Source organism: Passer montanus, unplaced genomic scaffold (assembly GCF_014805655.1).
Source record: "Passer montanus isolate IOZ18808 unplaced genomic scaffold, ASM1480565v1 scaffold165, whole genome shotgun sequence".
Taxonomy (NCBI): Eukaryota; Metazoa; Chordata; class Aves; order Passeriformes; family Passeridae; genus Passer; species Passer montanus.
In genome coordinates, this window is record NW_024363716.1 from 305,631 (window position 1) to 320,378 (window position 14,748).

Sequence of the window (14,748 nt, forward strand, 5' to 3'; positions counted from 1 at the left end):
GGGTGTGGTGTGAGAATGTGCGATGGCCTCAGTCTCTCTGGTGTTGGCATTTGTGATGACCACAACCTGTGCCAGTGCCTCGTCTCTGTTTACTCTGTCCTCATTCATTGTAGTGTCCAAGTCTTGGGAGAGCTCAGCTGAATCCAGGCTGACATCAGGCTGGACATCGGTCTCTCTGCGCCGAACTCGCAGAAACTTCCGGAACATCTGCCAGAGAACAAAGGACAGGGATGCTCCATGGCATGCTCCAAGCGTAGTGCTGGGCTGAGCAGGGACAGCAGGCCCAGCCCATGGCTGGGATGGCTGCAGGTACCTTCAGGGTTCTGCGGAAGCGGCTACGGCCGGGTTTCTGCGCTTGTGTCCCGTCCAGGGATGCATCTGGCAAAGAGCGAGCGCAGCCAGAGCTGAGGGGCTGCGGGAGAGGCCGGAGAACACAGCCCAGCCCTGCGCTCCCCAGGCAGGGACAGCCCCGGGATGCCCCAGGGGGATGGAGCACGGCCACTGCGGGGTGTCTGCCTGGGCCCTCTTCTGTCCTGTCCATGGGCATTTCCCCAGGGGATGGGATGGGATGGGATGGGATGGGATGGGATGGGATGGGATGGGATGGGATGGGATGGGATGGGATGGGATGGGATGGGATGGGATGGGATGGGATGGGATGGGATGGGATGGGATGGGATGGGATGGGACCAAGCTGGCTGCAGCCATCAGCCCTGTGGCCCAGCTCTGGCACTCACCGTCCTGCCGTGTCTGGAACTGCTCTGGTTCTTCAGGCTGTTGTGCTGGGCCAGCTTCAGGGCCTTTCTTTTTTTTTGGTCTGAAAACTTTGAAGAGGTTAAGGAATCTGCCCGCCATTCCAGAATCTGGCCTCAAGGGCACCTTCTGGAGATGGCTTGGGAAAACTCCAAGTCCACAAGTCCTCAAGGGCACCTGCAAAAGAGAAACCTCGGGAAGGCCACGGGCCACCAAGTCCCGCAGTCTTGCCGCAAGGTCACCTGCAGGAACAACGCCTCAGAAAAGCTCCGGGTCGGACACGAACGAGTGCGCTGTGCGGGGGCTCCTCACAGCACCGCTCTGTCCCGTCCTGTCCCGGCGCCTGCTCCGAGCGCTGTGCCGTGCTCCTGTCACTGCCAGCTCCTATGTCACCACGTGTCACAAAGGACACACTCTTCCATTCCATGCCAGGGTGACCGTGCTGCAGCGTGTCACAAAGGAACCTTGCACACACTGCCACCTGCCCTGGGGCCACCCCCCAGCCCACCCAAAGTGGCTCCGGTTGGCAGGAATCCCTGGCCCCAAGTGTCTAAGGCAGCCCGACAGGATCTTTAGGAAGGGCTCAGCCCATCAGCAAACGCTGCCCTGCTCTGCGGGCTCAGGGCAGCAGAAGGAGCCCCCAGGGCTGCCGAGGCAGCTGCGCTGGCAAGGGCACGGGGCCTTCCAGGGAAGCTGGCACGGCCTCCTTGGGACACGTCCCGGCTGCTGGCCATCCTAAACCCGCGGTGTGACAGGCACAGGGAACGTGTGGGCCAGGGCACCAATGCTGCTCTGAGCCCTGGGGCCCGGGCAGCGCAGGTGTGGCAGAGTCCCCTGTGATGTAAACTTTCCACCACCTGATGTGGTTGGACAACACTGGTGTTCGTCTCCTGTAGAGACGTTGTTAAGTTTCCTCATGTTCTTTCAACTCTTCTTACCCCTTTGTGGAAAAAAACATCAGCCCAGCCTCTCATGTTCTAGGGTTCAGTTGTTGTGTGTGTGTGGCTTTGAGAGCTCATGTCCAAACACAGCCGGTTCCTGCTAAGCACGGCTATGGATGGCCACAAAGAGGGAGGTTCCTGGGTGAACATCAAGGCAAGACACATGGGGAAGTGTAGAGGATAGGGATTACTCTGGGAAGAGAAGCTGTTCTGTGTCTCTGATGATGTTGCCAGCCCCTTGAAGGAGCAGTCAAGACAAGTGCTGGAATCAGTCATGTCCTGCTCGTTTCTGCTGTCAGATGCACACAGGACAGACTTGTTGCCCACAGGCAAACACAAACTTGATCCAGGAACAATGGAAGGCCATGCATTGGTAGGGAAGGGCCTCCAGCAAGAGCAAAGAAGGATCTTCTAGCAGCAAAGCCTGAGCTTGTGAACCGGGCGTCTCCTCAGGGGATACCAAAGGGCTTCCCTCCACCTCTGAAACTCAGCCATAGGAATCTGTCCTTTTACTCAGCATGTGCTACTTCTTCAGCACTGCTGACCCATCAGATCAAGGCTGAACCCATTTGCTGTAGTGATTTACCACAGAAACATCATTAAGCATAAAATACCTGGGAGCAATTAATACTTATGCAGCCAATTAATTTTTAAAAGTATAAATACTAAAGGTGTCAAGTTGTTTCCAAGTATTAACTCTTTCAAGAGCAAGGCAGGCTGAGTAATTAATTGACCTTGTATCAGCTGCAGTGCCAGGCTCAAAGTGTAACACATACAAGTTGGAACCCAGTAAAATGTTTGAACTGAATGCAGGTCCCTTTGTTTTGCTGCAGGTTTGACTTACAGAGTGAGACTTTCCACGTGTGTGGTACTTCAGTCCCATATGTTAATTCAGAAACTCAGTCTAAACATAGATCCCAGTTAGCATAGTAAAGCCCAGTGTGCTGTCATCATCATCCTTCTCACTTTGTAAAGCTCAGGATAGCTCTCAGAGCTGGTATGTGCTACCTGAAACAGGCTCAATGCTGCTTAAAAAGACAAAACGATAAAACGTGTTTCATACTTAAATATCCATCAGCTCTCAAACACCTGAGACATGAGTGTGTCCTTCCTTGTGGATCAGAGGCCAAAGCCAGGTCTTGGTGTAGTCACTGATCTACTAGTCTTGTCACATCATGTGGATTCTCATTGCATACTTTTACACCAACCTCAGCTTTGAGGGCCTCTTACAATACAAAGTAAGATGCTGGTCAGAATTCAGCACTGTTTGTTTCTATTATTTATGCTTGTGTATCAAAAGACTCACATGGCAGAACCAAATTGGACTCCTACTGCTAAAAACCTCCCTTCCTTCCCAGTCTTGTACTTTGATTACATGAGCACACATTCAAGAGAGAGGTATCCACATTTCCTGCTTTGGAATTGATGGGGAGCATCTTGATTCCTAAAGCTTAACCTGTTCTCAGACTTCATTTACACCCAGTAGTGCCAGACTGCCTGGCCATTCCAAACCTGAGGTTCTTTGCTGTTAAGGCACAGAAGAATCTGGCATTTAAGAACCATAAATTCAGGAAACCAGGAATGCACATTACTTCCCTTCGCTCAACACAAGCAGTTACAAACAAAAATAAAGTTACAAACTTCCCAAGTCAATTGGCATGACCTGAGAAGGTAAAACATTTGGAAATCTACTTCCCGTTGCTCCAAACGGGAACTCATTTGTGTTCACGTGGTCCATTGAGAGTCAATTACAAAAAACTTGTTTGACACAAAGCAAAAAAGCTTGTCTTTTGGGTTTGTTTGGGATTGTTTGGCTTTTTTGCCACACCAGCCAGCCCAGAGAGCCCTTCCTAGGAGAAGAACACACCAGCATGGTGTCTGGGTGACAGCCCAGCCAACTCCTGTAATGTAGGATAGAGGGAGAACCAACCCCTCACCCAAAAACGCCTTCCAGGTGTCCCCTAGCACGTAGCCCAGGCTGAAACACACACTTACAGCACATCCAGACTGCTCTCCTGCAAAGCCTGCTGAGACTTCTCTTGTACACGCGCATTCTGCTTTCATTTTCTTCACTGGCAGCTCCAATGAAATGCTGGAAAGTCTGTCAGGATTTCTTATTAAAGCCCACATGTTTCCATGTGGATCTTCAGCAGGGAGGGATGCTCAGCTCTTCTGCTTCCCCACCGTTTTCTCCTGGTTTAACCACCTGTCAAGTAGCTTTCCCCACAAAGACTGGAACTGTGGGTAAATGAGCATTGCTGACCTATATAGGAGAGGATAATAAAATGCCAAGAAACTATGTTCCATTAGGTGTGGGATGCAGATGAAATGGAAAACTGAAATTGAAATTTAGTTCCTTTTTTCCAAATCTTTCATGGACGTCTGTTCCCAACTGAATTCCTAATGGTTTCTTAACTCAAAGGTCCTCCCCTCAGCATAGGACTTGGAAGAACTCCAAAATCCACACCAGCTGCTTCAATTAAAACAGCAAATACAAACACAAAAATACTTCCTCTTTGGGCAGAATAACAGGAAGTGCACTTCCTATTAGTGCAGGCCAGGTGAGGATTTAAATGCCTGAAGATGTCACTTTAGGAAATATTTCACACAGTGTTTCCCACAGTAAGGCTCTGGATAGGGAAGCACAAAGCTCCTCATCTGAAGTCAGGTATTTGTGAACCAAAAACCAGGATATGGGCAATGAGGATGAAATCCAGGTGAAATAGCTTGGATTCCAAAGTAGCACAAGGCAAAAAGTGTGGCTGGGAACACAGTACTCAAGGCAAGTTATGAATTAATGCCTCACCCAAAGCTAAAAGACAGCTTAAAATTTACAGCAGACCAGAAATCACAGTTATCAACTTGTCAGAACAGGAGAGGGTCGAACTTACCATATCTGACACAGATTTGATACCAGATTTGAGACAGATTGCTCCTCTCCTATTACCATTCATTGAGTACCCAATAATCCCTTAATTCTGTCTAAGTTTCATTTCTCCAAGCAGGGTTGTGTGCTACCAACAAGTGCAGATGTGTACAATACAAACAGAAGGGAAATTTTCACTCAGCTGTTCAAACACTTTACACCAAGAAATATTTTAAGACATCTGAGGAGTACCAGTGGTTTTTTTTAATACAACACCATACAATCACTGCACATAAAACTGTCGAGGCATAAAATACTGCAGTAATCCTTAACCAGCCCTCTCCAATTTAGGCCAGTAAGAATTCATTAAAAAAACTCACCAAACCAGACCTTTACTCTGCAGAAAATTTAAAAACTCAAGTGCACAAGGTCAGTGTAAACATGTTCTTTAATATCACTGAAGAAGAATTTAGCAAGTCTTAGGTGGGTTTCAAATAAATAATCATTTTGAGAAAGTGTTTACATATCAAGGGAGCTCTCAAGGCAGCAAGAGCACAGTTTGCAATTCCTCCCTGCTAACACCCCCTCACCAAGAGAATGTACAGTAGGCAGTGCACACTGGAAAAACAATCACAACACGAGGGCACACTCGCCAGCTTCCATGGAACCTCTGGATGGGATTTCAGAAAGGGGGGAGAAGTAAATGGAGACATGCACTGCCCTTTAAAGTACCACTCTTTCTCCACAGCCTTTTCACCAATGTAACACAAATGGCAAGAGAATTCATGTTTGCTTCCAAAATCTACTCTCAGCTCAAAGATTAAGAGAGCACTGCTCCAACAGAGAGAATTACTCCTCACACGGACACTGCAGCACAATGCTTCACCCCCCTCCCAGCTGGGCTCTGCTCCTACTCTAACCTTGAAACTCCTCTCCAATCACTGCAAAAGTAACCCAGAAAGCTTAAAGACAGCTAAGAGTTGTTATTTCTTGCAGATCCTGGCCCAGTGTACTGAAAGGGAGCAAGACATGACAGGTGTAGGGGTTACCCAGGAAAACATCTGGTGTCCTACGTCATCAAATAAAACCTTCCAAAAGTCAAAATACTTCCTCAAAGCACAGATTTGTCTTTGTTAAACAATTATTCTGCTGTAAAAATATGCCTGATGAGAAATTTCTCACATCAGAACAAGAAGATTTAACAATCTAGAAAGAACAAGAAAAAAAATCAATTATAAATATGCCACAAAAATATTTGCAAGAGAGTTACTGAAAAATTGTTTTCTTTGACTTTCATCAAAATATTTTTTCTCTGTACATACAGGCTGGGCAGCCTTCCACTCTCTGTCCTCTAGTTCAACATGCAATAGATCTGTGATAAGCACTGCAGTACTCACCAGAGAATTGTTTATGCTCAATTTCTAACACACCTGAAAAAGGTTCTGCTTTGAGTCAATTTTTAAAAAAAAGTACTATGTAATACTGCCGTGTATGCTGTGTACCTACTGAATAAATATTGCAGGAGTTAAAGGATTGTTTCACTGCTAGCTGGGCTTTGGCAAAACAGGAGTGGGGCTGACATACACTGGATACTTCACACTTTTGAGTGGGGGACGCTGCAACATTTAACAGACACAGAATAAAATAAATCTGAGATCTAAAACTGTCAGTACACAGGATTCCCAAGTTGTTCTGAACACAGGAGCAGGGTGATCAGTTTTCCAGGAAAGCCACATAGTCAGTCAATCTGGCCAGCTGCTGTTCATTGGGAATTGGTGGGACTGGAGCAGGTTCTAGAAAGATAAAACAAATGGATCATTAATGAAATTTAGAAAGGAAATCCATCAGCAGTACCATCCATCACAACAGTAAGGGAAAACAAATTAAATGCATCTGACTTTCAACACCTTTCTGGGGACAGATCTTAACTGTATCTCCTCCCTGCACAGCTCCAGCTGACATAATTCCTGTTATCTGCACCATCCAGGAGTTACTAATCACAAGAACTGCTGCAGCAAGTTCCACTTGTCAGCAGCCTCCAGAGCTTCTCTGCACATGCTGCAGTCTGAGTCATGAGGGCTGACAGTATTCTGCCTTGAGAAAAAAGCGCCTGGAGCTCTCTGGCTGCTCCTTGCCTTGCAAGCTGCCATCCTGAAGACTCCAAACAGACAGATCTGGTGGGTGAGCAGAGCAGCAGAACACACAGGAGCTCTGCTGTGGAAGTGGGAAGCTCAGGAATCTCAGGCACTGCTTAAAACGTGAGGGAGTGAGAATACTGAGGGAGAAGCACATTTACATAGCACAGCCTGGGGTGGGCTGTTGTTTTTTATTTTGGGGAGGCCAGTGAGAACATTCGCCTCTCTAGGACTCAATTCCCACTCAATGCTGACAATGTTTATGCAGGCTTAGCTAAATCCATTACATATAGACAAAAATACCTGATGAAGGGATGAATCTGTTAAAGGAAGCTTCCAGCACACCTGGAGAAAAACATACAAAATTAGCACAGTGGAACAGAAAACATGGATCAAAAGCTAATTAAAATTAAACCTGTTTATTCATCACACTTGACTTTATAACTAAAAAGCAGAATACCCAAGGATTAGCCATTTCAAAAGAGCCTTTTTTCTTTGCATGAATAGTAGTTCCTGCACTCACTTTTGGAGAAAAAAAAACCCACCACATGTAAGTATTTCCCAGGTTTTTTAAGCTCTGAATACTTTGTAACCAGTTCATAAAAACCCCACCTGCTCATATGTAAAGTCTCAGGGCTCTGCTTGGCTTTGTGCCCCTTAGGGGTAAATTTCAACACCTGGCACCTGTTATTCTGGGCTCTGAAATCCCAAAAACTCTGCCCATACAAACGCGGTCATTTCTCAGTCTAACAGATCCTGCCCTTTTGGATATGCTGTAATTTGGCTCCTTCTGCACAGAGCAGTTTAAGAACAGTTGTTTCAAACTGCTTTTATAGCTTAATATTTATTTTTGCCATAGCCAGACACAGGCTTAGGAAAAAAAAAAAAAAGAAAAAGAAAAAGCCAAGTATTTCTGCAGACCAATCTTTGCAGGAACAGACATTCTGTAATCAAAGCATGAAAGTGAAGAAAAGAAGATTTAGATTTTAAAAGCAAAGGAAATTATATCAACAACTGGAACTCCTCAGAACACAAAGGTTCAATAAGTCCCTGCCTAAAGAAGTTCTATTTCTCCTGAAGGAAAAAAAAATCTCAGGTTCAAGATGGTCTATTTTTTTAGGTTAAGACACATCATTTGAGGTCATCCACTTTATGTTGCACAGAGGGAGAGCCAGCACAGAGGGAGCAATCACAGCACATCCTGTCTGCTTTTGTTTAAACAAGTTCATGTGAGGATGTAGCTTAATCCAAACTACTTGCTCTAAGTCCAAACCAAGCCCACCACTTTGTGCTTCCTCACGTTTTACACATGCCCCGTGCTCACGAGCAGCATGGGTGTCCAAAAAGTATCTAACAGATTGCAAGGCTGCAATTTAAACCTTCACACCTAATTCCGAGGAAATGCTGAATGTTCCATGAGGTAACAGCTCCACCTACCTGGCTTTTTAGGCATCACCATGCGAGTTGCAAAGTCTGCTTGCCAGCCCTGTTCTAGCACACCTGGAAAGATACAGAACGGGAGAAAAAAAAAGAGTGATAATTAACAGCAAATAATTTTTAAAAAAATCAAACCATTATCCAGAACCAAGATTTTTTTTTTCTCTAATCACTGCCCAGTCACGTAACAGGCTGAGAATTTGTAGATACATTTTTATTAATCATCACTTAGAGCTCTCTGAGCTCATCATCAGTACAAAAATTACTCAGGAAATAATGCCAAGTACCTTTCACAGCTTCTTCCACAGGAAGGCCAACAAAGGCTGCAAAATCATCTGCAACTATGGATGTGTAAGCCTGGGAAACCAGTCCAAAGGCTCGTCTCCTGGTTGCATCTAGGGAGGGAGGAACAGGACACAAGAGACTCATCTCCAGAGCTGGGAAACCCGGGAACATTTCCTCAATTGTACCACCTTTGGAAAATCATTTCCAGCCTTCAAGTGAGCATTTCAGGAGTTCCCCCTGCATCTGGCATTCTCTGCTGGCAGCATGCCAGCAATGGGCTAATAATCAGTGGCATCTAAAAAGCAGTTGTTTCTCAAGCTACAGAGAATCTGCTTTTTGCAAAACACCTCTGTTCAGCAGTCTGCACTGCCCTCTAGGAGCAAGAATCTGCATGCTGCCATTACACAGGATGGAAAACTTTTCACAGAAAAACCACCTTGGAAGTCCTACAAGGTTCTGAAATGCCAAGCCAAGTTCCCTGGTTAGAAGTCTGATAAAACTGGGTGATTTTATGGTCTGTTTGGTTTTACAGAACAAACCACATGGTTTATGAAAATCCAGTGTCAAAGAACACAGAGAAACAAAATCCTACTAAGAGCAATTTGTTTCTGCAAGACTTTTGTAGAGCTTTTTATTTACACCCAACACCTGAAAACCTTTTAGTACAACCTGCAAAAAACTTGGCAACAGTTGTCCTGACGTTTCACAATTAACAATTTGTTTCTGTTGGAGCAGACACAAATAATTCCAGGTGATTCCCTGCTCCCCACACAAGCTCAGCTTGTACCTCTGAGTGCTTCCATGATTGGCTGGATAGTCTCAGACCACTGATGTGCACTGATTGCTGTGTAGATTCCTGGGAAATCCCTCTGCCAGATTCTTTGTCCCACTGACCAAACTGCACCGAGTTCAGCATTTGCCTGTTGTGACCAAAGAAAAAAAAAAATAAAAATAACCCCAGTGTTAATCCAGAATAAAATCCTTGTGTATAAAGTATAAACCCACTTCCACCGCCAGATTTTCAGAGAACACTGCTGTGCAACAAAAGCAGCAGGTTTCTGAGGTAAATTTGGCCCAGCACTTACAGATTTGATAGCAGGAGGGATTCTTTTCCAGAGATAACGCGCATTATTCCTAAAAATAAATAAATAAAAAGATCAAAAATTTTAGAGAGACACCACAAGGTTTGTCCAGATGCTGTGATGAACACTCTGAGTGCTTTAGAAATATTCCTTCCAGGAAGGAGCACTGGACACTGCAGTGGGAGCAGCCAGCACTGGGGTGCTGTAACACAGCCAAGAGTTCATGAACACCACTCTGGGAAAGCAGCTGCTCCCTAAAACCTCAGGTCCAGTGCATTAAGTACCCACAGGGACATGGAATAACCCCCCCCAGACCAAATTCCCAGGAATTCCCACAGATTCAGCTCCCTCAGGCCAACAGCACCCCTCGTTCTTAACAGGGATGGTCCAGAGTTATCCTGCTGGGATTCACACAGAAGGAACAAACCCCACCCAAAACAAAGCAACAAATCCAAACCAACCCCAAACCCCCCCCAAAACGAACACAGCCCTGAACAGCTACAGAACAAAACTCTGGCACGTTCAACACCTCCCAGAGGGGCCAATTTCACCACTGCAGGAACTTTATTCCCAAGTTTCCCCACAGGAAAGGAGAACAGCTTTCCTGTCAGATGAGAGAGACCCGCTCCCCAGGATTATTTCTCTGCAAACCCAGCGTTTTTGTCAATCACAGAGCCCATGCCCAAGGTGCTGGTGACAAGCCCAGTGTCACAGGCAGGGACAGGCCCCTCACATGTCGTTGTGCAGCAGGTACAGAGCCAGCAGCTGGCCATAAACCAGGGGCGTGGCAATTCCTCCGGGGGCCTGGAAACAAACACAGACACAGGGTGGCAGATTTTAAAGAGGGCTGCGACACAGAACCCAGCAGCAAGCAAAGTTTTATGGAAACTGAGCACTCCAACACGACTGGTTTTTTTTTGGTTTTTTTTCCCCACATCACATACCAAATTTTTTTTGCAATTTTTTTTCCATTTTCCTATGCTCACGAGAGTGGCAGCTGTTGAAAGTGAAATTAAACCACCCCCGAGCTCCTTTATTGTCAGCTCAGGCCAATCCACCACTCCCAAAAACTCGGCCCCTGCCACGCTTCAACAGAGCTCACAAGGAGGAAATAAACCAGCGATTAAAAAAAGGCTGTAAAATTTTGAAAGCTGCAAACTCGGCCTTAGGGTAATTCCCCGAGCCTGCCTCAGGGCTCTCCTCTCCCGATCAATATTTTCCTTTTCTCAGCCACGAGAAGGACCGAAACACGCAAACTCCCTCCCTCACGAAACGACGCCAATAATTACACAGAAACACCCATTTATCTGCAGGCTGCGGCTTTCTGAGGGGCTCCCTGGCGAGCCCAGCTCAGCACTGCGCCCTCCCCCGCTCCCACACACGCCCACCTCACCGGCAGAGCCACAGACCCCCCCCGCCCCGCGGCACCTCCAGCTCCTGCGTCTCGCACTGCTCCAGGAGGCGCCTGAAGCTCACGGAGCTCTCGGCCATCACCGCCACCGGCATCTTCCCCTCACGGCGCCGCCGCCCGCTGCCGGCGCCCGCGCCCTGACGTCACTTCCGCCTCCCCCTCCGCCCGCCTCTCTGTGCTCCTGGAGGACCGAGGGGGCGTGGCCACGCCGAGGGGGCGTGGCCATGGTCCGTGAGGGGCTGAGGGCGGCGCGCGGCGCCTGAGGGCGGCGGTGGTTCAAAATCCCTTTATTTTCTGTGTAATATGCACAGTTTCCGCGCCATAAAAAGAAATGAGTGTGCTCGGCGTGCAATGCGTTCGGTTTTCTCTCCGTATTTGTCACGGGATGCCTGTGATGGGCGCCCTCCATCATTTATTGCACATTACCAGGGGTAGGGAGTGCTTTTCCAGCTCTGTGCCTGTTTCTGGTTGGTTTTAGCAGTAGTTCTGCAGGTGGGATCCTTTATATTTGTTTCCTATAAAACCCCCTGCTTGCTGCTGGAGTCAGGGCCACGGAATATCCTGAGGTAACCCACAAGGATCGTCAAGTCCAGCCCCTGGACCTGCACAGACACCCCAACAATGCCAGCCTTTGCCTTGTCCAAATATTCCTTCAGCCCTGGCAGCCTTGGGAATGTTGGGAATGTCACCATTCCCTGGGGAGCCTGTCCAGAGCTCACCCTTTCCCCGGCATCCAGCCTACACCTGCCCTGGCACAGCTCCGGTACATACCCCAAAAATATTCAATATAAATATACAGTCATGCATCTGATATTTCATAGATATATTTTATATCCTACAAAACAGCATTTTAGCAGTGCTGGTGCTATTTTAGAGGCGGAACTACCCCAATAAATATTTTATATATATATATACAGCATTTTATCTGTACTTCTATATATATATATAGAAGCACAGACATTTTATATCTTATAAAAGAGCCCACAATATGCTAAAACAGCATTTTAGCAGTGCTGGTGCTATTTTAGAGGCGGAACTACCCCTCGGCCATCGCCTTTCCGTGGCTCCCCATCCCGAGTGGATCCCCAGCCCTGCCCACCTTTCCCCAGAATTAGGCTCAGGATCCCCCTTTATGGCCAGGAGTGGGGTTGGAATGCGTTTGCATCCCAGTTTGAGGCATAGGAAGTGACGGGAAATGGCAAGATTGTCTCCAAATCTGTGTTACTACTGCGGACACAGATGTAAATTCATATTTTTAGGGTAAAATCAAGGGGCTCATTTTCTGCAAAACTTTGCTTTCTGATACAACAGATTTGCTTTCCAGCATCATCCTCCGCCCCATATTCCTTGAACAACGCCTGACCCCAGCGCTTCCCACCATCCTCCATCCCAGGCACTGCCCTAAAAATCATTCCCCAAACCATTTATCCTTCATGCGGGGAGTTTTCCCAAGCCGTGCTCAAGAGCTGCACCACCTCAGTGCAGAACTCCACGTTTTTGGGGTGAAAAAAAAGGGAGAGCGGCGTGAACCCCCGATCCCTTTGCCACGGAATCCCCGCGCTGCGGGAGGGGTTTTGGCTGTAGGAAAACAAAACTAAGGCGGGTTTGTGGGATTCTCCCGAGGCACAGCATCTTGGAGGAGAGCTCCAGGTGATGGCACTGCTGCTCCGCCGGCTCGGGCATCACTTTTCCAGGGATACAGCCTCTCATCCCGCCAGCCGCATCGATCCCGACGGCCCTTTGTTGCCTCCAGCTCTGTGCCAGCGCCGCTTTGACATTCGGACATCTGAGAGGAGCACTGTCCTCACCTTTTGCTCCCATTCCCAATTATCTCGTGTTTTCGGGAGGCGAGGAGGGGAGCGAAGCGGGCGGCGGCTTGTGATGATGCCGGAGGGAGACCTTCCCTCGGGGCTGGGGTCAGAGCATCCCGGATTGAACACGCTGATTTGGGAAGGATTCCTCTCCTGAGGGGACGCCATCCCGCATCCCGATGCCATCCTCCTTCCTGGTGGCTCCAGGTGGGAAGGCATGAGCCGGTCCCCGGCACCGCTGGCTGTGCTGGGCCTGGGCAGGATCGCAGCCTTGACTGTGCTCCTGCTCCCCGCCGGGGAGATCATTTCATCCGCGGGGAAAAAACCCTGTAAAAATGGGACAGAGGAGAGGATTCCTCAAGAGGGCACTAGCTGCAAGAGAAACTGCCTAAAAATCCGAGGACATCCACACATCCCGCTGTCCTTTCCACCCCAGAGACTATTTCTATTCCTATTTGGGGGAAAATCAGCTTTTTTTCCTTTCTTTTTTTAATATTTCGTTTTGCTTTTCATTTTTATTTTGGAACAACAGAGCAAGTATTGCTTCCTGCTGTGCTGAGCCGAGCCTCCCAAATGCACCAGCCCCTCTATGGAAGCAATTCCTTGGCATGGAATTAGCCAGAACCTACCCTTTTGCAAGCATCCTCCCCCTTCTCTCTTTTCCCCCCTTTTCCAAAGGTGTGATAACATTTCAGGGAGGAAACATGCCAGAAGGGAATACACTTCTTTTTGGGTCACCAAGATAAAATACAGCAGATTTGCTGTCTTTTCAGGGTTGTTACAAATCCGGGATGTTCCTGCGGTTGTTTGGAGCCTGGCCTCAGTATGGTGGCATCATCCAGGACCTCTGGACAGTGATGGAGACTGCCTGAGCCAGCATCCCAGAAAACCACTGGGTCATTTATTTCAAACAGGAGTTTCTCCTCGATTCAGACACCAAAAGAAGAGGCCAGGCTCATAAAACAGCTGAGCACGTTGGAAAATCTATCCCACTGGCAAAGCTAACCACGTTAAATTAACAGGAAGGCTCCTTGACTTGACAGCATCCTGATTTTCCTTTGGCCCACGGGCTCAAAAAGCACTTAAAGACACTGGCCGCCAGCTGCTGCTGCTGCAGAAGTGTAAAGTAAGTTTAATGTGATTTCTATTCAGCTCCTGGTGATGACGGCAGGAAGATCTCAGCAACTCTTTTGTGCCTTGCATGAATTTTAAAGCAGGGAAGGAAATGGATCCCAGTTCTGCCATCCTGCACAGTCCCAAGTAGCTTTCAAAGCAATGCCAAGGCATTTCCAAGAAAAATTAATAGAGATTTCGTGACAGGGCTTCATTTTCCCAGTTGTTTCCATGTGCTGCTGCCTGTGATCTGGAGGTACCCTCTGGAAAGATGATTGCAAGTGGTTTCCCTTTCTCATCTGCTTCCAAAGCTTTGTAGGGGAACAAAAGACCCGTGATGGGGAAATTAAGATGCAGCGGGCGATATGGAACAATAGGACAGCGATTTAATGTGAAAGCTAAAGAAAACGGTGCTAAAGGGTCAAGCTGAACCTCCCCACACCCTTCCCATTCCCTCAACAGCATTAGCTGGGCTGATCTGAGCAAAAGCTGGATGCAAACACGGACGGTTATTTCCTTCCATGACATCAAAGGGGACAACGCCTCGTTTTTGGGAGCTGCGCCCACGAAAGGAAGCAGTGAACGGCTGATGGGAAATTATCATTGCTTTTTCCCCCAAACAAGCTTTTTAATCTATTGCATTTACACAGGGGCGTTGGTTTCAACTCCAATAAACAATCTGGGATATTTGGGATATTACGTTTTCCCTTTTTTTTGTTTTCGCTGTCCTCATCCCTGATTCTTCAGCTCACACGCAAGGTCTCAGTTCTAGAGGTTTATACTCCAGCATGGTGGTATAAATATCTGGCACAGAGTGCCCAGAGAAGCTGTGGCTGCCCCTGGAAATGTTCCAGGTCAGATTTGGATGGGGCTTGGAGCAACCTGGGATAGTGGAAGGTGTCCCTGCCCATGGC

At 47.6% G+C, this 14,748-nt stretch overlaps 1 protein-coding gene across 1 annotated transcript; it reads right to left on the reverse strand.

Moving 5' to 3' along the window:
• Positions 1 to 4,989: 4,989 nt before the first annotated feature.
• Positions 4,990 to 11,082, reverse strand: COPS8 (COP9 signalosome subunit 8). The gene is made up of 8 exons (XM_039703619.1): positions 10,928 to 11,082; positions 10,233 to 10,303; positions 9,503 to 9,551; positions 9,205 to 9,337; positions 8,420 to 8,527; positions 8,133 to 8,195; positions 6,999 to 7,040; positions 4,990 to 6,353 (listed from the first exon to the last, which is right to left on the reverse strand). Exons 1-8 carry the CDS (start codon positions 11,003 to 11,005, stop codon positions 6,274 to 6,276), a joined length of 624 nt encoding a protein of 207 aa, XP_039559553.1. The 5' UTR covers positions 11,006 to 11,082; the 3' UTR covers positions 4,990 to 6,273.
• Between the last annotated feature and the right edge of the window lie 3,666 nt (positions 11,083 to 14,748).

Excerpts from the sequence above, each read along its gene's own strand:
- COPS8 (XM_039703619.1), bottom strand. The coding sequence starts at position 11,005 with ATGCCGGTGGCGGTGATGGCCGAGAGCTCCGTGAGCTTCAGGCGCCTC. Across the intron at positions 10,304-10,927 it reads GCGAGACGCAGGAGCTGGAG|GCCCCCGGAGGAATTGCCAC; the intron begins GTGCCGCGGGGC and ends GTTTGTTTCCAG. Across the intron at positions 6,354-6,998 it reads CAGATTCATCCCTTCATCAG|AACCTGCTCCAGTCCCACCA; the intron begins GTATTTTTGTCT and ends TTATCTTTCTAG.